This window comes from Oncorhynchus clarkii, chromosome 17, assembly GCF_045791955.1.
Source record: "Oncorhynchus clarkii lewisi isolate Uvic-CL-2024 chromosome 17, UVic_Ocla_1.0, whole genome shotgun sequence".
NCBI classification, from domain to species: Eukaryota; Metazoa; Chordata; class Actinopteri; order Salmoniformes; family Salmonidae; genus Oncorhynchus; species Oncorhynchus clarkii.
This window is the reverse complement of record NC_092163.1, coordinates 62,514,360-62,540,483: the sequence shown is the minus strand read 5'-3', so window position 1 is coordinate 62,540,483 and position 26,124 is coordinate 62,514,360. Positions and strand designations below refer to the sequence as shown.

Below are 26,124 nucleotides of genomic sequence, written 5' to 3'. Positions count from 1 at the left end.
GGAGATGCCATTCTACAATTTAGAGGGTCACTGACGTTCTGTATTCGTCACATGGGAATTGCTCAAAAAAAGTATTAACAATTGAGAATCATTCAACACTCAGAGAATTACTGTTCATTTTTTTCTGCCTCAATAATAGCTAGTACGTTAACGTACAATACCCTCTTACTGAATATTCTTATCCCCCCTCTTCCACATATGGTTCAATCAATAATGGATGCCAGTACAGAGGTAAATATTGGTGCGTAAATATTCAACATTTGGTCCATTTACATGGTGTATTTTCAATCAAACCACTATTTTGTCAATTTATAAACTGTATTTGGGGTCCTGATTGATATTATGAATGGTCACTTTTGTTTCGGAAGCAACACCGGTCGTTGAGCGCAGATACTACTGGTACTGTGCTAAAGCTAGCTAACGTTAGCTGATTAGCTAAGCTAGCTAACGCGCTAATGTTCACGATATCTTCAATGGCAATCACCAACGTTGTTCCCCGGTCTTGAAGTTAGTAGTAGTAGGCTAATGGAGTTCAGTGATTCATGTGAGGCGCGTTTATTTTTTTTGGACAGATGTATGTATGAGTGTACATTTTTGTATGATCAAATGTGCACTTTATCTCTGCCTCTCCACACAGACATAGCCCACTCTAAACCATCAAGATGAGTGAGTTGAAGGACTGCCCGCCTCTAAAGTACTATGACTTTAAGCCAGTAGAGCATGTGAAGGTGTGCCCCCGCTACACTGCAGTGCTCGGGCGCTCAGAGGACGATGGCATCGGTATTGAAGAGCTGGACACACTGCAGCTGGAGCTGGAGACTCTCCTGTCCTCTGCCAGCCGTCGTCTCAGAGCTCTGGAGGAACAGAGACAGGTAAGACAGGAGTCAATGGGCACATATTTAATGTCACTGAGTAATTGAGTAGCTTTTGTGTCATTGGACTGCCCAATGATTCAGTCACCTCTAGGGCTGGCACAATTACTGTATAACCCATGGTTATGTAACCAATAGTCAGTCATAAGGGACAGTTCAAAATTTACTGGGGTGAAGGGGGAGGGTTGTGTTTTTAATTGTTTTTATTGGACACGGGAGGGTACTGTGTTTTTTTCCCCCATGGTTTATACACTGCTCAAAAAAATAAAGGGAACACTAAAATAACACATCCTAGATTTGAATGAATGAAATATTCTTATTAAATACTTTTCTTTACATAGTTGAATGTGCTGACAACAAAATCACACACAAATGATCAATGGAAATCAAATTTATCAACCCATGGAGGTCTGGATTTGGAGTCACACTCAAAATTAAAGTGGAAAACCACACTACAGGCTGATTCAACTTTGATGTAATGTCCTTAAAACAAGTCAAAATGAGGCTCAGTAGTGTGTGTGGCCTCCACATGCCTGTATGACCTTCCTACAACGCCTGGGCATGCTCCTGGTGAGGTGGCGGATGGTCTCCTGAGGGATCTCCTCCCAGACCTCGACTAAAGCATCCGCCAACTCCTGGACAGTCTGTGGTGCAACTGTTGGTGGATGGAGCGAGACATGATGTCCCAGATGTGCTCAATTGCTTTCAGGTCTGGGGAACGGGCGGACCAGTCCATAGCATCAATGCCTTACTCTTGCAGGAACTGCTGACACACTCCAGCCACATGAGGTCTTGCATTAGGAGGAACCCAGGGCCAACCGCACCAGCATAGGGTCTCACAAGGGGTCTGAGGATCTCATCTCGGTATCTAATGGCAGTCAGGCTACCTCTGACGAGCACATGGAGGGCTGTGCGGCTCCCCAAAAAAATGCCACCCCACTGACCCACCGCCAAACTGGTCATGCTGGAGGATGTTGCAGGCAGTAGAACGTTCTCCACGGCATCTCCAGACTCTGTCACATCTGTCACATGTGCTCAGTGTGAACCTGCTTTCATCTGTGAAGAGCACAGGGCGCCAGTGGCGAATTTGCCAATCTTGGTGTTCTCTGGCAAATGCCAAACGTCCTGCACGGTGTTGGGCTGTAAGCACAACCCCCACCTGTGGACGTCGGGCCCTCATACCACCCTCATGGAGTTTCTGACCGTTTGAGCAGACACATGCACATTTGTGGCCTGCTGGAGGTCATTTTGCAGGGCTCTGGCAGTGCTCCTCCTGCTTCTCCTTGCACAAAGGCGGAGGTAGCGGTCCTGCTGCTGGGTTGTTGCCCTCCTACGGCCTCCTCCACGTCTCCTGATGTACTGGCCTGTCTCCTGGTGGCGCCTCCATGCTCTGGACACTACGCTGACAGACACAGCAAACCTTCTTGCCACAGCTCGCATTGATGTGCTATCCTGGATGAGCTGCACTACCTGAGCCACTTGTGTGGGTTGTAGACTCAGTCTCATGTTACCACTAGAGTGAAAGCACCGCCAGCATTGAAAAGTGACCAAAACATCAGCCAGGAAGCATAGGAACTGAGAAGTGGTCTGTGGTCACCACCTGTAGAACCACTCCTTTATTGGGGGTGTCTTGCTAATTGCCTATAATTTCCACCTGTTGTCTATTCCATTTGCACAGCATGTGAAATTTATTGTCAATCGGTGTTGCTTCCTAAGTGGACAGTTTGATTTCACAGAAGTGTGATTGACTTGGAGTTACATTGTGTTGTTTAAGTGTTCCCTTTATTTTTTTGAGCAGTGTATTTGACCTTTGCAAGTTTTATGAAAGTATTTTCTTCCATCCTAGCCACATTTCCTCATCAGCATGCATGCACCTCCCCTATATCAAGGTGTTTTGGTACTTCCCTTATGCACTACACTTTTACACACGTTAACTATTACTATACCACAGGTCAATATTAGAGAACAACTGGTCAAGGAGGCTGATGGCCCATATTCAATATCATTACATTTGACAATTTTGATTACAATTTCCCAGGGGCGTATGATAATGCATCAATTTTAAAATCAAACAAATTTGACTTTGGTAAAAACAATCTAACTACATAACAACATAATGGTAATACGTTTTATTTGAATGGTAACTCTCTTGATAAACTGGGAAAATTAAGATGGCATAGGCCTACTCAGTTAGGGGTGTGACGATCTCATTGTAATCGTATCTGTTGTTTTATCACACTCGATACTCGTAATCTGAAAACCCGGAAGTGCGCTTTAAATGTTGGTAAAGCCTGTACATCAAGTGCGCTATCACTCAGAGCGCATCGTTATGTACCTTCACTCATTCACGCACATTGTTAAAAGGTAAATGACCCTGACAGATGAAAATACACATGATTTACTTACTTAGTCCTATTCAATTATCAACAAATAATAAATAGCCTAATACATGGCTGGCTACTACTGCCTGCATATATTCCAGACACAGATTTAGATGAAGGTAGGCTAGTTCGCTTGCCCCATATATTGTTTTACTTTAGAGAGGAGCAAAACTACTCTCTCCCAACACTTACAGCTGCAAGAAATTTTTTTGTGCCATATGGAATTACACAGATTTCTGCATTGATTACTCATAAAATGTGGTCTGATCTTCATGTAAGTCACAATAATAGACAAACACAATCTGACTAAACTAATTCACACACAAACAGTTGTACTCTTCAAATTATTATTGAAGACATTGAGTAAATATCCACTTTGCAGGCTGGAAAAAGTAAGTGAACCCTTGAATTTAGTAACTTGTAGATCCTCCTTTAGCAGCAACAACCTCCACCAAACGTTTCCTGTAGCTGCTTATAAGACTTCCACAACGTTGAGGAGGGATTTTGAACCATTCCTCCCTACAAATCTGTTTCAGTTCATCAATATTTCTGGGTTGTCTTGATTGCATAGCCCTCTTCAGGTCATGCCACAGCATCTCAATTGGGTTAAGGTCAGGACTCTGACTTGGCCATTCCAAAACACAAATCTTCTTCCTTTTCAGCCATTCTTTGGTTGATTTACTTGTGCGCTTTGGGTCATTGTCTTGTTGTATCACACAACCTCTCTTAAGCTTGAAGTCATGGACTGCTGCCCTGACATTCTCCTGTAAAATGTATTGATACACGTTTGAATTCATTGTTCCCTCAATGATTGCAAGGCGTCCAGGCCCTGTGGCAGCAAAACAGCCCCAAACCATGATGCTCCCTTCACCATGCTTCACAGTTGGGATGAGGTGTTGGTGTGCAGTGCCATTTTTCCTCCACACATAGCGTAATGCATTTTCCCCAAAAAGTTAAACTTTTGTCTCATCTGTTCACGGCACATTTTCCCAGAAGTGTTGTGGAACATCCAGGTGATCTTGGGCAAACTTGAGATGTGCCGCAATGTTTTTATTTTAGACAGCAGTGGTTTCCTTCGTGGTGTCCTTCCATGAACACCATTGCTGTTCAGTGTTTTTCTGATAGTGGACACATGAACACAGACTTTCGTTGTTTGTAGAGTTTTCTGAAGGTCTTTTGCTGTTACCCATGGGTTCCTTCTCACCTCTTTCAGGATTGCCCTATGTGCTCTTGGAGTGATCTTCGCACGATGCCCACTCCTAGGGAGAGTAGCAACAGTCCTGAATCTTCTCCATTTGTAGACAATTTGTCTTACCATGGATTGATGAACACCAAGGTCTTTAGCAATGCTTTTGTAACCTTTTCCAGTTTGTGCATCTCCATAAGCCTTGGTTTCATGCATGTTAACATTAGAAGCCTCCTCCCTATGTTTGTTTTATTCGCTGCTTTAGCACACTCTGCCAACCTAGATGTCTTAGTCGTGTCTGAATCCTGGCTTAGGAAGGCCACCAAAAATCCTGAAATTTCCATCCCTATCTATAACATTTTTCGACAAGATAGAACTGCAGAGTTCTGTCATACTATCCAGGTCTGTGCCAAAACAGTTTGAGCTTCAACTTCAAAAAATCCACTTTTCCAGAAACAAGTCTCTCACCATTGCCGCTTGTTATAGAACACCTTCTGCCCCGGGCTGTGCCCTGGACACCATATGTGAATTGATTGCCCCCCATCTATCTTCAGAGCTTGTACTGTTAGGTGACCTAAACTGGGACATGCTAAACACCCTTGCCATCCTACAATCTAAGCTAGATGCCCTCAATCTCACACAAATTATCAATGAACATATCAGATGCAACCCCAAATCCGTAAATACGGGCACCCTCATAGATATCATCCTGACCAACATGCCCTCTAATACACCTCTGCTGTCTTCAACCAGGACCTCAGCGATCACTGCCTCATTGCCTGCATCCGTAATGGGTCTGCGGTCAAACAACCACCCCTCATCACTGTCAAACGCTCCCTAAAACACTTCAGCGAGCAAGCCTTTCTAATCAACCTGGCCCGGGTATCCTGGAAGGATATTGATCTCATTCCATCAGTAGAGGATGCCTGGTTATTCTTTAAAAGTGCTTTCCTCACCATCTTAAATAAGCATGCCCCATTCAAAAAAAATTAGAACCAGGAACAGATATAGCCCTTGGTTCACTCCAGACCTGACTGCCCTTGACCAGCACAAAACATCCTGTGGCGTACTGCATTAGCATCGATTAGCCCCCGCGATATGCAACGTTTCAGGGAAGTTAGAAACCAATAGACACAGGCAGTTAGGAAAGCAAAGGCTAGCTTTTTCAAACAGAAATGTGCACCCTGTAGCACAAACTCAATCAATTCTGGGACACTGTAGTCCATGGAGAATAAGAGCACCTCCTCCCAGCTGCCCACTGCACTGAGGCTAGGAAGCACTGTCACCACCGATAAATCCACGATAATTGAGAATTTCAATAAGCATTTTTCTACGGCTGGCCATGCTTTCCACCTGGCTACCCCTACCCCGGTAAACATCCCTGCACCCCCCCCCCCCACAGCAACTTGCCCAAGCCTTCCCCATTTCTCCTTCACCCAAATTCAGATAGCTGATGTTCTGAAAGAGTTGCAAAATCTGGATCCCTACAAATCAGCTGGGCTAGACAATCTGGACCCTCTCTTTCTAAAATTATCTGCCGCCATTGTTTGCAACCCCTATTACTAGCCTGTTCAACCTCTCTTTCAAATCGTCTTGAGATCCTCAAAGATTGTAAAGCTGCTGCGGTCATCCCCCTATTCAAAGGGGTTGACACTCTAGACCCAAACTGTTACAGCCCTATATCTATCCTACCCTGCCTTTCTAAGGTCTTCGAAAGCCAAGGTAACAAACAGATCACCGACTATTTTGAATCCCACTGTACCTTCTCCGCTTTGCAATCTGGTTTCTGAGCTGGTCATGGGTGTACCTCAGCCACGCTCAAGGTCCTAAATTATATCATAACCGCCCTCGATAAAATAAAATACTGCGCAGCCATATTCATTGACAAAGTCGAAAGCCTTGGCCAGGCCAATCACCACATCTCTCACAGACTCAACAGCCTTGGTTTCTCCAATGACGGCCTCGCCTGGTTCACAAACTACTTCTCAGACACAGTTCAGTGTGTCAAATTTTAGGGCCTGTTGTCCGGGACCTCTGGCAGTCTCTATGGGAGTGCCACAGGGTTCAATTCTCGGGCCGGCTCATTTCTCTGTATACATCAATGATGTCGCTCTTGCTGCTGGTGATTCTCTGATCAACATCTACGCAGTAGACACCATTCTATATACTTCTGGCCCTTCTTTGGACACTGTTAACTAACCTCCAGACGAGGTCATATACTACCCACAACTGCGACCTGTATGCTCTCGTTGGCTGGCCCTCGCTTCATATTCTTCACCAAACCACTGGCTCCGGGTAATCTATAAGTCTGCTAGGTAAAGCCCCGCCTTATCTCAGCTCACTGGTCACCATAGCAGCATCCACCAGTAGCATGTGCTCCAGCAGGTATATTTCACTGGTCACCCCCAAAGCCAATTCCTCCTTTAACCGCCTTTCCTTCCAGTTCTCTGCTGCCAATGACTGGAACTAATTGCAAAAATCACTGAAGCTGAAGACTCATATCGCCATCACTAACTTAAAGCATCAGCTGTCAGAGCAGCTCACAGATCATTGCACCTGTACATAGCCCATCTGTGAATAGCCCATCCAACTACCTCATCCCCATATTGTTATTTTTTTACTCCTTTGCACCATAGTATCTCTACTTGCACATTCATCTTCTGTACATCTACCATTCCAGTGTTTAAATGCTAAATTGTAATTACTTTGCCACTACGGCGACAACAACTCTGTGTTTTTGTTTGTGTCGCACTGCTTTGCTTTATCTTGGCCAGGTCACAGTTGTAAATGAGAACTTGTTCTCAACTAGCCTACTTGGTTAAATAAAGGTGAAATTAAAAAAATAATGCATCCTCTAAGGTGCTGTGAAAGTTGTTGGGATCGAGGCATGGTTCACACTAACCAATCTGTGTGTGTGTGTCTGTCTGGGGAAATGAGAGCAGAGGGAGAGTGGCTTGTTCTAATCCAATCGTTGCAGCATGCTCAACCGATACCCCGCCCATTTCCTTACAGACAAGAACTAGCCAATAGTTGTTTAGAACGAGTGAAAGAGAAATGGCAGCTGACAATTACTTTTTTCCGATCAATAATAATTACAATTATTCATAATCGTATTGGGGAAATTCTCCATATCCATCACGATTCTCAGTTTGCCTTCCACCTGGGACTCACACTGAGTGTATTAAACATTACGCACATGGAATAGAGCTACACTACATGACCAAAAGTTTGTGGACAGCTGCTCGTTGAACATTTCATTCGAAAATTATGGGCATTAATATGGAGTTTGTCCGCCCTTTGTTTCTATAACAGCCTCCATTCTTCTGGGAAGGCTTTCCACTAGAAGTTGGAACATTGCTGCGGAGACTTGCTTCCATTCAGCCACGAGCATTAGCGAGGTCGGGCACTGATGTTGGGCGATTAGGCCTGGCTCGCAGTCAGCATTCCAATTGATCCCAAATGTGTTCGATGGGGTTGAGGTCAGGGCTCTGTGCAGGCCAGTCAAGTTATTCCACACCGATCTCGACAACCCATTTTTGTATGAACCTCGCTTTGTGCACGGGAGCATTGTCATGCTGAAACAGGAACGGGCCTTCCCCAAACTGTTTCCACAAAGTTGGAAGCACAGAATTATGCTGTAGCATTAAGATATCTCTTCACTGGAATTAAGGGGCCGAGCCCGAACCATGAAAAACAGCCTCAGACCATTATTCCCCATCCACCAAACTTTACAATTGACACTATGAATTCGGGCAGGTGGTGTTCTCCTGGCATCCGCCAAACCCAGATTCGTCCGCCGGACTGCCAGATGGTGAAGTGTGATTCATCACTCCAGAGAACACGTTTCCACTTCTCCAGAGTCCAATGGTTACGAGCTTTACACCACTCCAACTGACACTCGGTATTGCGCACGGTGTACTTAGGCAAGTGTACAGGTGCTCTGCAATTGAAACCCATTTCATGAAGCTTTCGACAAACCGTTATTGTGCTGACGTTTCCAGAGGCAGTTTGGAACTCGTTAGTGAGTGTTACATCCAAGGACAGACAATTTTTACGTGCTACAGCCCTTGGCGGTCCCGTTCTGTGAGATTGTGTGGCCTAACAGTTCATGGCTAAGTCATTGCTCCTAGACGTTTCCACTTCATAATAACAGCACTTACAGTTGACCGGGGCAGCTCTAGCAGGGCAGAAATTTGATGAACTGACTTGTTGGAAAGGTGGCATCCTATGACAGTGCCACGTTGAAAGTAATTTAGCTCTTCAGTAAGGCCGTTCTACTGCCGATTTTAGTTTTTTGTCTATGGAGATTACATTGCTGTGTGCCTTATTTTATACAACAGGTGTTGCTGAACCAGGCAAGTCCACTAATTTGAAGTGGTGTCCACATAATTTTGTACATATAGTGTAAGTAAGCAGAGGCAAAATCATAGAAAGCAGACTGAACCAGGTTTTCCTCTAACAGACACTGGGAGGCAAATTCACCTTTCAGCTGGTCAATAACCTAAAACACAAGGCCAAATACACTTAGTGTCCAAAACATTAGGAACACCTGCTCTTTCCATGACTTAGACTGACCAGGTGAATCCAAGTGAAAGCTATGATCCCTTATTGATGTCATCTGTTAAATCCATTTCAATCAGTGTAGATTAAGGGCAGGAGACAGATGTAAAGAATAATTTTTAAGCCGTGAGACAATTGAGGCATGTATTGTGAATTGCCAAGACAAAAGATTTAAGTGCCTTTGAACGGGGTATGGCAGTAGGTGCACCGTTTTGAGTGTGTCAGGATTTGCAACGCTGCTGGGTTTTTCATGCTCAAAAGTTTTCTGTGTGTTACAAGAATGGTTCACCACCCGAATGACATCCAGCTAACTTGACAACTGGGAAGCATTGGAGTCAACATAGGCCAGCATCCCTGTGAAACGCTTTCGACACCTTGTTGAGTCCATGCCCCAACGAATTGAGGCTATTTTGAGAGCAAAAGGGGGTGCAAATCGATATTAGGAAGGTGTTCCTAATGTTTTGTACATTGTTCCTGAGTGGCCTATTTACCGTCTTGGCTTAAATCAATGGCAATACCAACATGCTTCAAGCAGACCACCATAGTCCCTGTGCCCAAGCACACAAAGGCAACCTGCCTAAATGACTACAGACCCGTAGCACTCACGTCCATAGCCATGAAGTGCTTTGAAAGGCTGGTAATGGCTCACATCAACACCATTATCCCAGAAACCCTAGACCCACTCCAATTTGCATACCGTCCAAACAGATCCACAGATGACGCAATTTCTATTGCACTCCACACTGCCCTTTCCCACCTGGACAAAAGGAACACATATGTGAGAATGCTGTTCATTGACTACAGCTCAGCGTTCAACACCATAGTACCCTCAAAGCTCATCACTAAGCTAAGGATCCTGGGACTAAACACCTCCCTCTGCAACTGGATCCTGGACTTCCTGACAGGCCGTCCCCAGGTGGTGAGGGTAGATAGCAAAACGTAGCCACGCTGATCCTCATCACTGGAGCTCCCTAGGGGTGCGTGCTCAGTCCCCTCCTGTACTCCCTGTTCACCCACGACTGCATGGCCAGGCGCGACTCCAACACCATCATTAAGTTTGCTGACGACACAACACCGACAACGATGAGACAGCCTATAGGGAGGAGGTCAGAGACCTGACCGGGTGGTGCCAGAATAACAACCTATCCCTCAATATAACCAAGACTAAGGAGATGATTGTGGACTACAGGAAAAGGAGCACCGAGCACGTCCCCATTCTCATCGACGGGGCAGTAGTGGAGCAGGTTGAGAGCTTCAAATTCCTTGGTGTCCACATCAATAACAAACTAGATTGGACCAAACACACCAAGACAGTCGTGAAGAGGGCACGACAAAGCCTCAGGAAACTAAAAAGATTTGGCATGGGTACTGAGATCCTCAAAAGGTTCTACAGCTGCAACATCGAGATGGTTGCATCACTGCCTGATACGGCAATTGCTCGGCCTCCGACCGCAAGGCACTTCAGAGGGTAGTGCGTACGGCCCAGTACATCAGTGGGACAAAGCTGCCTGCCATCCAGGACCTCTACCCCAGGCGGTGTCAGATGATGGCCCTGAAAATTGTCAGACCCCAGCCACTCCAGTCATAGACTGTTCTCTCTACTACCGCATGGTAAGCGGCACCGGAGTGCCAAGTCAAGGACAAAAAGGCTTCTCAACAGTTTTTACCCCCAAGCCATAAGACTCCTGAACAGGTAACCAATGGTTACCCAGACTATTTGCATTGTGTGCCCCCCCCAACCCCTCTTTTACGCTGCTGCTACTCTGTTCATCATATATGCATAGTCACTTTAACTATACATTTGTGTACATACTACCTCAATTGGCCCGACCAACTAGTGCTCCCGCACATAGGCTATCTGCATTGTGTCCCACCACCCACCAACCCCTCTCTTTATGCTTCTGCTACTCTGTTCATCATATATGCACAGTCACTTTAACGATACCTACATGTACATACTACCTCTATAAGCCTCACTAACAGGTGTCTGTATATAGCCTTGCTACTCTTTTTTTCAAATGACTTTCTACTGTTTTATTTCTTTACTTACCTACTCTCTCACACACACACACACACCTTTTTTTGGCACCATTGGTTAGAGCCTGTAAGTAAGCATTTCACTGTAAGGTTTACACCTGTTGTATTCGGCACACGTGACAAACTTTGATTTGAAGACTTGAAAATGGCTGTCTTGCAATGATCAACAACAAATTAGACACAACTTTAACAATAAAAAAATAATGTGCAAATATTGTAAAATCCAGGTATGCAAAGCTCTTAGAGACTTACCCAGAAAGACTCATAGCTGTAATCTCTGCCAATAACATGGACTCTTAACAACATGATGGAGCTTTGTTGCCCCTTGCAGAAACAAGCAAGGTGTTGTAGCAAACAATGAATAAAATGGGTTGTCAACCTCTAACCCTGGCAATTTGACTTGTAAACTCATGGGTACACTCGCAATTGCTGCCTGGTATTGTGATGTAATAACTTCCATGTTAATGTACAGTGTTCATTCAAATGAAATATTAACTGATGTACCTCACACAATGGAATTGAGTTGAATCAACAAATCACAGCACATATTGATGGGTACACTTCATGCTGTTGCTTTTTGCTTTTCTCCTATGGGTACACTCGCGATAGCCGCCAGTCCATCCATTATGCTATCATTGACTTGAATGGGAAAGCTTGTTCTATTCATTCTATTTCTATGGCAGCACATGCAGTCGGGCGGAGAAAATGTGCATCGAAAAAATTAACAATTATCTTATTCTGCCTCCTTGCTCGAACTGCTGTTGCTACATCTCCATCTGTAATGTTGGACAGGAAAGATATTTTGGTGCCATAGTGGTTCTGAAACTGCAAGTGGTCTGATACTTGCCTGATGTTACAAATCTTACTGCGTCATCCTCTGAAAATGAAGTTTTGTTGGTGACTGGTCCCTATTTTCTCAGATCCTCACAGACTGGCAGGATAAGAAAGGGGACAAGCGCTTTCTGAAGCTGGGAAAGGATGCAGACCTTTCAGCTTCATCACGTCACAAACCTAAGAAGCAAAAACTCGATGGAAAGGGTAGTCACGGGCCTGGTCCTGGGCGACCCAAATCCAAAAATCTACAGCCCAAAGTCCAGGAGTACGAGTTAAGTGAGGATCCACAGGACATTCCCCGTAATCCTAAGAACGATGCCCCCAACAGGTCAGTAACAATCACATCTCACTCAAACAGTGTAGGGTGTCTGCATCTTTTGACCAATGAGTAACATAATATGTTAATTGTGTAGATAATCTTCTAAGAAAACAAATGGTCCAAACCACATGTCTCTGTCATAATCTGTTCAAATGTTATTTAAGTGTTTACCCTTGTAGGATGGCTAGAATTAGGGTGACTAAATCAATAGAGCCCGGAAAAAAAGTGGTCAGAAATCAGGAATGTTGGATCGCGTCAGATATGCTGGATTCTGTGCAAGAATAAAGGCCACTGGCTACCTGACAGGCTCACTTTCCTGTTGAACTCGTCATCTTTCTTAAAATGGATATCGATTTTGAGACATGACATGTAGTATTTTCATATTTTAGTATAAGCTTTTCATACTAATTCGAAATGACTGATATTTTTCCCAAATTTCTCACAAAAACAAGTGAAATGTCAACAGAGGACCGAGTGCAAGGCTGTTACAGTGATGTATTATCAGTGGTGTAAAAATACTTGAAAGTACTACTTAAGTAGTTTTTTTTACAACTTTTTACAACTGTTACTTCACTACATTCTTAAAGAAAATTCTATACTTTCTACTCCATTTTACTCCCTGACACCCAAAAGTATTTGTTACATTTTGAATGCTTAGCAGGACAGGAAAATGGTCCAATTCACACACTCAAGAGAACACCCCCTGTTCATCTGTAAATGAGTGTGCTCCTAGCTATCCATAAATATAAAAACAAGAAAATTGTGCCGTCTGGTTTGCTAAATATAAGGAATTTTGAATGATTTATACTTGTACTTTTACATTTGATACTTAAGTATATTTAAAATCAAATACCTTTAGACTTTTACTCAAGTAGTGTTTTACTGGGTGGCTTTCACTTTTACTGGAGTTGTTTTCTATAAGGCATCTTTACTTTTACTCAAGACAATTGGGTCATTTTTTCCACCACTGCGCATTACCGCCAGACCAAGGTCACACCGGTACTTCTCCAAAACTGCTCTCTGATACCGCTGATGGTCATTCGTAGCCTATCAAACTTGCTAACTGCCAGTTGCTAATGGCCTGGTACTCACCTCCTCTATTGTCCCACTAATCACTCTGACATCAATGCAAAATCAAACACTTCATGAGAGCTCATGTTGCGCAACATTTCTATAGGCTATGAGATTGTGTGAGAACAGTTTTGATGGACTCTATTAAAAAGAAGAGGATACCATCAGCTTTCAATAGGCTAGGCCTACTATATTTATTTCTCAACTTTCCTCATTTTAAGCACATTGCTTCACTTTACATCAGGAGTAGCCTACCTGACTGGCATGAAAATGAACAGAGGGAAAATCGTCCTCCATTCATTATTTATGTGCAACTTTTTTCTCTGCCCCTGTTCTGACGGGTGCATGATAATTGTCCATTCTAAATCAAAACTAATTTCATGCATATATTATTTAAGTATATGTAAAGAAAATATTAAATTGAGTGTAGTCTGATTGGTGACAGTAGTATCACTTGTGCATGGTGACAGTAGTATCACTTGTGAATGATGCAGTGTGTGCAGCCTAAGGCAAGAAACAGCACATGCCTTTTTTTTGCGACTTATTCAAATCATAGTCGCACACATCATGCAGCCTAACCCATAGGCCTATATGTTTTGATCACAACTAAAGTGACCAAATAACTAAACATGTAACCTGTAGGTCTAAGGCCCCTGGAACACGGTTGGAGAGCACATAGCCTACAGAACCTAGTGAAATGTGTTCTTATAAGTCCAGTCGCATGTGAAAAGAGTTTTGACTAGCCACTATTTAAGAGGATTCTATCTTTCTCGTGCTGCTATATTTATTGCTCAATTCTTAAAATGAAGCACATTAATCTGCTTTATATCCAGTGTAGCTTTCCTGGCATACATATGTGGTGCGTGAGTCAAGTTTGGGGTAGCAAATTTTCACCATTAAAAATGCACCTTTTAGAATACCTTTCCTTGCATCATAGCATTTGCAGACTTAAAATAGCTTACTCTTCATAATGTGATGAGTAGATTGGATAGTTATAATTTAGGCTTCTAATTTAACTCAATCACGGTTTAAAAAAAAAAAAACTGTTCAATGCAGCTGAGTGTGTAGAGTAGGCCTAGGCTATATTTTATATTAGATACATATCTTTCTTTGCATGGGAAAAATGTGGCCGTTTTATAAACACATTTCATGCAATTCTACTACACTTTATATATGACTGGAGAATTGTTTTATGTAGAACTGACCCAACAATGATAAATAGTGAATATGCACAGTGCGCACTCACAGGGGATATTGCTGATGCTCTCTGCTGGTGCCAATATGATAGGCTATACTGTTCGCAATTCAGTTGAGAATTTTGTTAACTAAAAGAGAGATTAGTCTTTTCGTCGTCTTCTCTTTACAGCAATAAACATTTTCTTTCCAAACTATGTTTTCCCACGATTGTATTTTTAAATATTGTGAAATGCCTGGCTTGGCCTCTACTTTTCACAGACAGTCGCAACTCAACAATAATCTGCCCAAATTGTGCACCCTGCCTTTCCTTCCGACTGTAAGCAATGCGATTTTAAAACAATTCACAACATTTTACTTATGGACGCGCCGCCTATGCTTGCATATTAAAAACGTAATGCATGGGACTTCCATTCGCTATTCGAGTGCTGGCTACAGATTACATGTCTTTTTTTGTGGGCCATTCTAAATAAATAACAATATTCCACACATACATTAGTAGGCTATATGTAAAGACCAGATTAAATTAAGAATAGTCTGATGGGTGAGAATATTAACAAGTGCTTGTCAAATTGTCAATTAGAAACTGATTAAGTGTGTGCAGCCTGCACAAGAAACAGAGCAGAGCTCATGCCTTCATGCAACTTTTTTCCAATCATTAGTCACATCATGCAGCCTTAGAATGTATTAAAAATCAAAACATATAGCCTAATGTTTTTTCACAACTAAGGTTGCATAAATAACTCTAAATTAAGCATGTAAACTCAGAAGAAGAAAAAAATGTCACTTTTTCAGGACCCTGTCTTTCAAAGATAATTTGTACAAATCCAAATAACTGATCTTCATTGTAAAGGGTTTAACACGGTTCCCCATGCTTGTTCAATGAACCATAAACAATTAATGAACATGCACCTGGGGAACGGTCGTTAAGACACTAACAGCTTACAGACAGTAGGTAATTAAGGTCACAGTTATGAAAACTTAGGACACTAAAGAGGTCTTTCTGCTGACTCTGGAAAAACACCAAAAGAAAGATGCCCAGGGTCCCTGCTCTTCTGCGTGAACGTGCCTTAGGCATGCTGCAAGGAGGCATGAGGACTGCAGATGTGGCCAGGGCAATAAATTGCAATGTCCGTACTGTGAGACGCCTAAGACAGGGAGACAGGAAGGACAGCTGATCGTCCTCACAGTGGCAGACGACGTGTAACAACACCTGCACAGGATCAGTACATTCGAACATCACACCTGCGGGATAGGTACAGGATGGCAACAACAACTGTGTGTGAGTTACACCAGGAATGCATAATCCCTCCATCAGTGCTCAGACTCGGGGCGGCAGGTAGCTTAGTGGTTAGAGCGTTGGACTAGTGAGATCAAATCCCCGAGCTGACAAGGTAAAAGTATGTTGTTCTGCCCCTGAACAAGAATTTGTTCTTAACTGACTTGTCTAGTTAAATAAAGGTAAAATACATTTTTAAAAAAAAGAAACATGCTCAGACTGTCTGCAATAGGCTGGACTGAGGGCTTGTAGGCCTGTTGTAGTAAGGCAGGTCTTCACCAGACATCACTGGAAACAATGTCGCCTATGGGCACAAATCCACCTTCTCTGGACCAGACAAGACTAGTCGGATTCGCGTTTATCGTCGAAGGAATGAGCCTGTACTCTGGAGAGGGATCGATTTGGAGTTGGAGGGTCCGTCATGGTCTGGGGCAGTGTGTCACAGCATCATCGGACAGAGCTTGTTGTCATTGTAGGCATTCTCAACGCTCTGCGTTACAGGGAAGACATCCTCCTCCCTCATGTGGTACCTTTCCTGCAGGCTCATCCTGACATGACCCTCCAGCATGACAATGCCACCACACACAGAATGAGCAGTATGGCTGATTTCCTGCAAGACAGGAATGTCAGTGTTCTGCCATGGCCAGTGAAGAGCCCGGATCTCAATCCCATTGAGCACTTCTGGGACCTGTTGGATCGGAGGGTGAGGGCTAGGGCCATTCCCTCCCAGAAATGTCCGGGAACTTGCAGGTGCCTTGGTGGAAGAATGGGGTAACATATCACAGCAAGAACTGGCCAATCTGGTGCAGTCCATGAGGACATGATGCACTGCAGTACTTAATGCAGCTGGTGGCCACACCAGATACTGACTGTTACTTTTGATTTTGACCCCCCCCCTGCTGAAAATTTACGCAGTTTACAGTGCGAGGACGATTCTTATTTTGCTGAGTTTTGGAGGACCTGTTTCTTTGTTAACCGATCACAGAATAGCCGCATGTTGCCACTCCCTATCTATTGTATTCATCAATGTTCAATTGTATTCTTCATACTATAAAAAAATGCCACTGAATTCTAAGAAAATCTTGTCTACTAAGTGAACTAGTGTAGCCCACAGCCATATGGCATGGCCAGATCAGGGCCTGACATAAGGCCAACTCAGAATATGCTATTCTGCTCTTCTAAAATAGGCTACATTTTCTTCATATGATGTTTGTTTAAACCTGTCTAAAATAAATAATGGATTTATTGTGATTGTGTACGCTATATTAAATGTATTTATTATACTTTTTTAAATGTAATTTTCCAAAGGTCTGCATCAGTGGCTTGTAGGCTATGCGTGGAAGCCAGGAGATGCTAAACATGTTTATTTATATTAACGGTCAATTACCATTAGACCTGCAGCTATTTGCATGACAATCACCAACTGAGAAAATGTTATGACCGCCACAGCCCTAACTGAGTGCATACCAAGCTTTTTATTTCAAAGCCTTTTACATTTAATTCAGCTCCGGTCATGCAAATTTTTATTTTTGTGATCTACGGAAACAACTTTGAAGATGACGACCGCAAAATGTAAAATATTCAAGAAACCTGCACCGCTACAGTTGGAAGTTTGAAGTTTACATACACTTAGGTTGGAGTCATTAAAACTCGTTTTTCAACCACCCCCAAATTTCCTGTTAAAACTATAGTTTTGGCAAGTCGGTTCGGACATCTCCTTTGTGCATGACACAAGTCATTTTTCCAACAATTGTTTACAGACAGATTATTTCACTTATAATTCACTGTATCACAATTCCAGTGTTTCAAAAGTTTACAAACACTAAGTTGACTGTGCCTTTAAACAGCTTGGAAAATTCCAGAAAATGATGTCATGGCTTTAGAAGCTTCAGATAAGCTAATTGACATCATTTGAGTCAATTGAAGGTGTACCTGTGGATGTATTTAAAGGCTTACCTTCAAATACAATGCCTCTTTGCTTGACATCATGGGAAAATCAAAAGAAATCAGCCAAGACATCAGAAAAAAAATTGTAGACCTCCACAAATCTGGTTCTTCCTTGTGAGCAATTTTCAAACGCCTGAGGGTACCACGTTCATCTGTACAAACACCATGGGACCATGCAGCCGTCATACCGCTCAGGAAGGAGACGTGTTCTGTCTCCTAGAGATGAATGTGCTTTGGTGCGAAAAGTGCAAATCAATCCCAGAACAACAGCAAAGGACCTTGTGAAGATGCTGGAAGAAACAGGCACAAAAGTATCTATATCCTCAGTAAAAACGAGTCCTATATCGACACAACCTGAAAGGCCGCTCAGCAAGGAAGAAGCCACTACTCCAAAACCGCCATTAAAAAAAGCCAGACTACGGTTTGCAACTGCACATGGGGACAAAGATCGTACTTTTTGGAGAAATGTCCTCTGGTCTGATGAAACAAAAATAGAACTGTTTGGCCATAATGACCATTGTTATGTTTGGAGGAAAAAGGGGGAGGCTTGCAAGCCAAAGAACACCATCCCAACCCTGAAGCACGGGGGTGGCAGCATCATGTTGTGGGGGTGCTTTGCTGCATAAGGGACTGGTGCACTTTACAAAATAGATGTCATCATGAGGTAGGAAAATGATGTGGATATATTGAGGCAACATCTCAAGACATCAGTCAGGAAGTCGAAGCTTGGTCGCAAATGGGTCTTCCAAATGAACAATGACCCCAAGCACACTTCCAAAGTTGTGGCAATATGGCTTAAGGACAACAAAGTCAAGGTATTGGAGTGGCCATCACAAAGCCCTGACCTCATTCCTATAGAAAATTTGTGGGCAGAACTGAAAAAGCTTGGGTGAGCAAAGAGGCCTTACAAACCTGACACCGTTACACCAGCTCTGTCAGGAGGAATGGGCCAAAAACTTATTGTGGGAAGCTTGTGGAAGGCTACCCGAAATGTTTGACCCAAGTTAAACAATTTAAAGGCAATGCTACGAAATACTAATTGAGTGTATGTAAACTTCTGACCCACTGGGAATGTAATGAAAGAAATAAAATATGAAATAAATCATTCTACTATTATTCTGACATTTCACATTCTTAAAATAAAGTGGTGATCCTAACTGACCTAAGAGAGGGATTTTTTTACTAGGATTAAATGTCAGGAATTGTGGAAAAACTGAGATGAAATGCATTTGGCTAAAGTGTGTGTAAACTTCCAACTTCAACTGTATGTCAACAGAGCTTGGTGCTTATTATTGGATATATTAGGTTACAATGTCTGACTTTTTGGATATAAGGTTAATGATATGTTAGAGAAAGACTCCACTGAACGATTCAGAACATCAATAATCATATTTGTCTTGGTAAAATGTATTTTATAACAAGTGAAATTTCATCACCAAAGGCATTTTCACCCACTCTGGGCAGGGTCAGTGGACAGACACAAGTTGGTTTGAGATAGGATATGTGTTTGTTTTTCATTGTCCTACATGTTTTCCAGATTTTGGGCATCAGTAGAGCCATACTGTGCTGACATCACAAATGAAGAAATCCGGGTTCTGGAAGAACTATTGAAGCCCCCGGATGATGAGGCTGAATACTACAAGGTTTTGAATGTCCTAAATCTTTTGTGTTTTATGTCATATTCTTTACCTTTATTTAACAAGGCAAGTCAGTTAAGAACAAATTCTTATTTTCAATGACGGCCTAGGAACAGTGGGTTAACTGCCTGTTCAGGGGCAGCACCTTGTCAGCTCAAGGGTTTGAACTTGCAACCTACCAGCATATCTGATAGTAGGTATTCTGTGACACTTCAGATAAGAGTTGTGCTTTAGAATGGTATGTTACTCACATCCTCTGTTAAAGATTTCCCCAAGGAGAAAACATAGATTAATAGTATTGTATTGGTTATATTGTGAAGATTCCAGCATTGGGGAAACACTTCTCTCAGCGATGGGCTCAGGAGGATCTACTGGAGGAACAGAGGGAAGGAGCACGAGCCAACGACAAGAAGAAAAGCCTCATGGGACCACTATCTGAGCTCGACGCCAAAGGTGAGTGCACCCCAGGGATGGGGATGATGACATACAGTATGTATTGAATGGATGAGCCTTCATAAATGGGTATTGTGTGTCTACATTCAGCACAGAAATTATCATGTGTATTTGTCTGATATGAGGATGCTTTTATTCTCTCAGATGTGGATGCCCTGCTAAAGAAGTCAGAGTCCCAGCACGACCCCCCAGAGGATGGCTGTCCCTTCGGTCCTCTCACACAGAGGCTCCTTCAGGCTCTTGTTGAGGTCACATACAGTTGAAGTCGGAAGTTTACATGCACCTTAGCCAACTACATTTAAACTCCGTTTTTCACAATTCCTGACATTTAATCCTAGTAAACATTCCCTGTCTTAGGTCAGTTAGGATCACCACTTTATTTTAAGAATGTGAAATGTCAGAATAATAGTAGAGAATGATTTATTTCAGCTTTTATTTCTTTCATCACATTCCCAGTGGGTCAGAAGTTTACATACACTCAATTAGTATTTGGTAGCATTGCCTTTAAATTGTTTAACTTGGATCAAACGTTTCGGGAAGCCTTCCACAAGCTTCCCACAATAAATTGGGTGAATTTTGGCCCATTCCTCCTGACAGAGCTGGTGGAACTGAGTCAGGTTTATACACGCTTTTTCAGTTCTGCCCACAAATTTTCTATAGGATTGTGGTCAGGGCTTTGTGATGGCCACTCCAATACCTTGACTTTTTTGTCCTTAAGCCATTTTGCCACAACTTTGGAACTATGCTTGGGGTCATTGTTCATTTGGCAGACCCATTTGCGACCAAGCTTTAACTTCCTGACTGATGTCTTGATGTTGCTTCAATATATCCATATAATTTTCCTACCTCACGATACCATCTATTTTGTGAAGTGCACCAGTCCCTTATGCAACAAAGCACCCCCACAACATGATGCTGCCACCCCCGTGCTTCAGGGTTGGGATGTTGTTCTATGGCTTGCAAGCCTCTCCCTTTTTCCTCCAAACATAACGATGACCATTATGGTCAAACAGTTCTATTTTTGTTACATCAGACCAGGGGACAAATCTCCAAAAAGTACGATCTTTGTCCCCATGTGCAGTGGCAAACTGTAGTTTGGCTTTTTAATGGCAGTTTTGGAGCAGTGGCTTCTTCCTTGCTGAGTGGCCTTTCAGGTTATGTCGATATAGGACTCGTTTTACTGTGGATATATATATATACTTGTGTGCCTGTTTCCTCCAGCATCTTCACAAGGTCCTTTGCTGTTCTGGGTATGATTTGCACTTTTCGCACCAAAGCACATTCATCTCTAGGAGACAGAACGCATCTCCTTCATGTGCGGTATGATGGCTGCATGGTCCCATGGTGTTTATACTTGCGTACTATTGTTTGTACAGATGAACGTGGTACCCTCAGGCGTTTGAAAATTGCTCACAAGGATGAACCAGATTTGTGGAGGTCTACAATTTTTTTTCTGATGTCTTGGCTGATTTCTTTTGATTTTCCCATGATGTCAAGCAAAGAGGCATTGAATTTGAAGGTAAGCCTTGAAATACATCCACAGGTACACCTTCAATTGACTCAAATGATGTCAATTAGCCTATCAGAAGCTTCTAAAGACATTGACATCATTTTCTGGAATTTTCCAAGCTTTTTAAAGGCACAGTCAACTTAGTGTATGTAAACTTTTGACCCACTGGAATTGTGATACAGTGAAATAATCTGTCTAAACAATTGTTGTAAAAATTACTTGTGTCATGCACAAAGTAGATGTCCGAACCAACTTGCCAAAACTATAGTATGTTAACAACAGATTTGTGGATTGGTTGAAAAATTAGTTTTAATGACTCCAACCTAAGTATGTATATTTCTGACTTTAACTGTATCTTAGGCTTTATTGTTGACTACGCATACAATTCTAAATTACTTTTGAAAACTTAACCCTGCAAATAACTAGTTGATTTGAATAGTTTATAATTAAACTGTTGAATTTAAATTCTTTAATATTGTTGTTTTTTCGTACAGGAGAATATCATATCCCCCATGGAGGATTCTCCAGTCCCCGACATATTGGGGAAGGATGGTGGGAACGATGGGGCTGGGACCTCACCTCGCAACCAGGGCAAACCTTTTAGGTAAAGGCCTATCCTCCATAAAGGAACATCACCCCCTCATAACCTTGTAGGATACATTCTATAGATACCCTGAAAGAAAATGCTGAATACCAACAAAGCAGGGCTCGACATACAAGGATACCCGCTGGCCTGGCGAGGTTTTGGAACCCCCCCTGGGCCAGTCAACCATCCACATCATTGGCCTGCTTGGGCCAGTGAAAATAATATTGTAATAATGCTATTTTCAATCTAGGCTACATAATTGATGAAAAAACAGATGAAATCCTGAAAATGTTAGTTCTTTATGTAGATTATTTATCAAACACTGACAAACACTGGCACACGGTGTAGCAGCTCACAAAATAAAGGGGGATACCTGAAGGCATACCTGAATGCCTTCAACTGAAATGTGTCTTCCACATTTATCCCAACCCCTCTGAATCAGAAACGACAACGGTAGGGTAGGTAGGAAAGATGTTTCAATTTATGATATTTACAAGTAAATTCTAAGGCGTCAATGGGTATGCAAGCCAGGTATTCAAATAGTTTGGTCCGAAGTCAGGTTAAATCTTTGCGATATGCAATTCAGTCATTGTGTGCTGTTTGAATAAACATTTCTAAAGGCTTTAAAATATATTTTTTAAATGGCCCAATTAAATGTTGACTGCAAAGTAGGTCTATGTGATATCATGATAGCACTTGTTTGGGAAACCCTGCCATCACATCATGTGTAGCCTCCACTGCAGATTGGTAGGCTACAGTACAAAACACAGCTAGCCAAACACAACAGTCTCTAGCTAGGTGAGCAATTGATTTAAAAAGGTAAACTACACCCTCCAATTATTTATATATATATATATATATATATATATATATATATATATATATATATATATATATATACATACATACATACATAGAGTGGGGCAAAAAAGTATTTAGTCAGCCACCAATTGTGCAAGTTCTCCCACTTAAAAAGATGAGAGAGGCCTGTAATTTTCATCATAGGTACACTTCAACTATGACAGACAAAATTAGGAAAGAAATCCAGAAAATCACATTGTAGGATTTGTAATGAATTTATTTGCAAATTATGGTGGAAAATAAGTATTTGTTCACCTACAAACAAGCAAGATTTCTGGCTCTCACAGACCTGTAACTTCTTCTTTAAGAGGCCCCTCTGTCCTCCATTCGTTACCTGTATTTAGCAGTATAAAAGACACCTGTCCACAACCTCAAACAGTCACACTCCAAACTCCACTATGGCCAAGACCAAAGAGCTGTCAAAGGACACCAGAAACTAAATTGTAGACCTGCACCAGGCTGGGAAGACTGAATCTGCAATAGGTAAGCAGCTTGGTTTGAAGAAATCAACTGTGGGAGCAATTATTAGGAAATGGAAGACATACAAGACCACTGATAATCTCCCTCGATCTGGGGCTCCACGCAAGATCTCACCCCGTGGGGTCAATATGATCACAAGAACGGTGAGCAAAAATCCCAGAACCATACGGGGGACCTAGTGAATGACCTGCAGAGAGCTGGGACCAAAGTAACAAAGCCTACCATCAGTAACACACTACGCCGCCAGGGACTCAAATCCTGCAGTGCCAGACGTGTCCCCCTGCTTAAGCCAGTACATGTCCAGGCCCGTCTGTAGTTTGCTAGAGAGCATTTGGATGATCCAGAAGAAGATTGGGAGAATGTCATATGGTCAGATGAAACCAAAATATAACTTTTTGGTAAAAACTCAACTCGTCGTGTTTGGAGGACAAAGAATGCTGAGTTGCATCCAAAGAACACCATACCTACTGTGAAGCATGGGAGTGGAAACATCATGCTTTGGGGCTGTTTTTCTGCAAAGTGACCAGGACGACTGATCCGTGTAAAGGAAAGAATGAATGGGGCCATGTATCGTGAGATTTTGAGTGAAAACCTCCTTCCATCAGCAAGGGCATTGAAGATGAAACGTGGCTGGGTCTTTCAGCATGACAATGATCCCAAACACACCGCCCGGGCAACGAAGGAGTGGCTTCGTAAGAAGCATTTCAAGGTCCTGGAGTGGCCTAGCCAGTCTCCAGATCTCAACCCCATAGAAAATCTTTGGAGGGAGTTGAAAGTCCGTGTTGCCCAGCAACAGCCCCAAAACATCACTGCTCTAGAGGAGACCTGCATGGAGGAATGGGCCAAATTACCAGCAACAGTGTGTGAGAACCTTGTGAAGACTTACAGAAAACGTTTGACCTCTGTCATTGCCAACAAAGGGTATATAACAAAGTATTGAGATAAACTTTTGTTATTGAACAAATACTTATTTTCCACCATAATTTGCAAATAAATTCATTAAAAATCCTACACTGATTTTCTGGATTTTTTTTCTCATTTTGTCCGTTATAGTTGAAGTGTACCTATGATGAAAATTACAAGCCTCTCTCTCATATTTTTAAGTGGGAGAACTTGCACAATTGGTGGCTAACTAAATATTTTTTTGCCCCACTGTGTGTGTATATATATATCTTGATGTGGTTTAAGCGTTATGGATTTGTACTCTATCAAAAAAGTGATTTTTAAGAGTGAAACTCGTAAACCTGGAAAAACAAAACTGTGAACTATATTTAGCTAAATATAAAACTGATTTTATAGGGCCCTACAACTCGCTAACAAAATCGGTAACAATAACACTCTTTTTGAGATTGCACAAATGTTTAATTTTCTATCTCCAAACAATCAATGTAAATATGATATTGCCAAGTAATAATTATATAAAATGTAAGTATTTGTGTATGGAGGTAGGTCATTATAGGCTCTAGGCACTTGCTCAGCCCGCAAATTAAAGATACAGTTTAAATGATTTGCACATTATTCGGGCCAGTAGCTTTCAGTTGGCACTGGCAAATGAAACTGAATGTCAAGCCCCGAACAAAGGCTTTGTAGATTACACTAAAGTATTCCAATCACTGCAACTCTGCAGAAGTTCTGCAACTCACTCATCAGTTAACTAGTTATTTCTCTCCTCTGACTTTCCCTCTTTCCTAGTGTTCCTCACACACGCTCCCTAGAAGCGCGGATCAAGGAGGAGCTGATGTCTCAGGGGCTTCTGGATTCTGAGGAACGGCCCGGAGCAGGCGGAGACTCAGAGGATGAGGTGCTGGCTGAACTCCACAAGAGACAGGCTGAACTCAAAGCCCTGAGCGCCCACAACAGATCCCGCAAGCAGGAGCTACTCCGGTGAGAGCACAGGAGAAATGTAAAATATACATCAGAAATAAGGTTTATTAAGGTCAAAAAGGATTGTATGATGATTTAGTTCAAGACCTATAAGGAGGGATGTTCTGACGTCGATGATAATGAGTTGCACTTAGAAGGCCCAGTTGGTTCTCATTGTGTTCCACTTCATCCACCATCAATATGTAGAGCGGAGATTAAGGGAATGTTAACCTTTTTTAAATTGATTTTTTACCTGAACACACATCACAAACTATTACTGGATTAGGATTGTATTCATAACAAGCCTCAGCATTCATCCTTTACTCTAAACTTCCCATCCTCCTCATAGCCTGGCAAAGGAGGAGATGCGGAAGCAGGAGTTGCGGCAGAGGGTCCGGGTGTCGGATAATGAGGTCATGGAGGGCTTCCGTCGCATCATGGCTGCTAGGCAGAAAAAACGAATGCCAACAAAGAAGGAGAAAGATCAGGCATGGAAAGCACTGAAGGAGAGGGACAGCATCCTCAAGCTGCTGGATGGTTAGAGGGACAATAGTTTAGGGTGGGAATTAGATGGGAAGGGTTAGGTTTTCAGTCTGCCAATGAGTATATACTGTTGTATGTGTCTGGTCATATGCTTCCATGCTCTAGTGGCCATAAGCATTTGTGTTACTTTATAAAACTCCCCAATGGAAGTACAGTGAATACCTACAATGATGTAGCATGATTGTCATAGTTGTTGACACTCGATGTTGAAAATGGAGGTATCTATGTTTTTGTATTGATAATTACTGTATTCTTGCATGAATGTGCTAACTAAACTTTCAGTGCATATTCACTATTGCAACATCGTCACCATAAGAGCTTATGATCATTTAATGTGCATTGCTGGCGTTTTTTTTTTTTTTTACTAATAACTGATAGTTTCCCACTGGCATTTTCCAAGTTCTGTTGTCGATTTTGTTTTAATTTTATTTTTAACGTTATATAGTGGATTTCTTTTTTCTAGTATGGAAAAACAAACTGAATGTTTGAATAAATATCAGAAAAATGGTTG

General features: G+C 42.3%; 1 protein-coding gene across 2 annotated transcripts; it reads left to right on the top strand.

Moving 5' to 3' along the window:
- Window positions 1-26,124, top strand: LOC139371233 (transcriptional adapter 3-like). 2 transcript variants are annotated; one of them, XM_071111448.1, is made up of 9 exons: window positions 1-231; window positions 638-872; window positions 11,957-12,198; window positions 19,218-19,323; window positions 19,638-19,770; window positions 19,915-20,018; window positions 21,775-21,884; window positions 24,900-25,091; window positions 25,420-26,124. In XM_071111448.1, exons 2-9 carry the CDS (start codon window positions 663-665, stop codon window positions 25,610-25,612), a joined length of 1,290 nt encoding a protein of 429 aa, XP_070967549.1. In that variant the 5' UTR covers window positions 1-231; window positions 638-662; the 3' UTR covers window positions 25,613-26,124. The 2 variants fall into 2 exon arrangements, with proteins under 2 accessions (XP_070967549.1, XP_070967551.1); XM_071111450.1 differs by having other exon boundaries at window positions 50-241.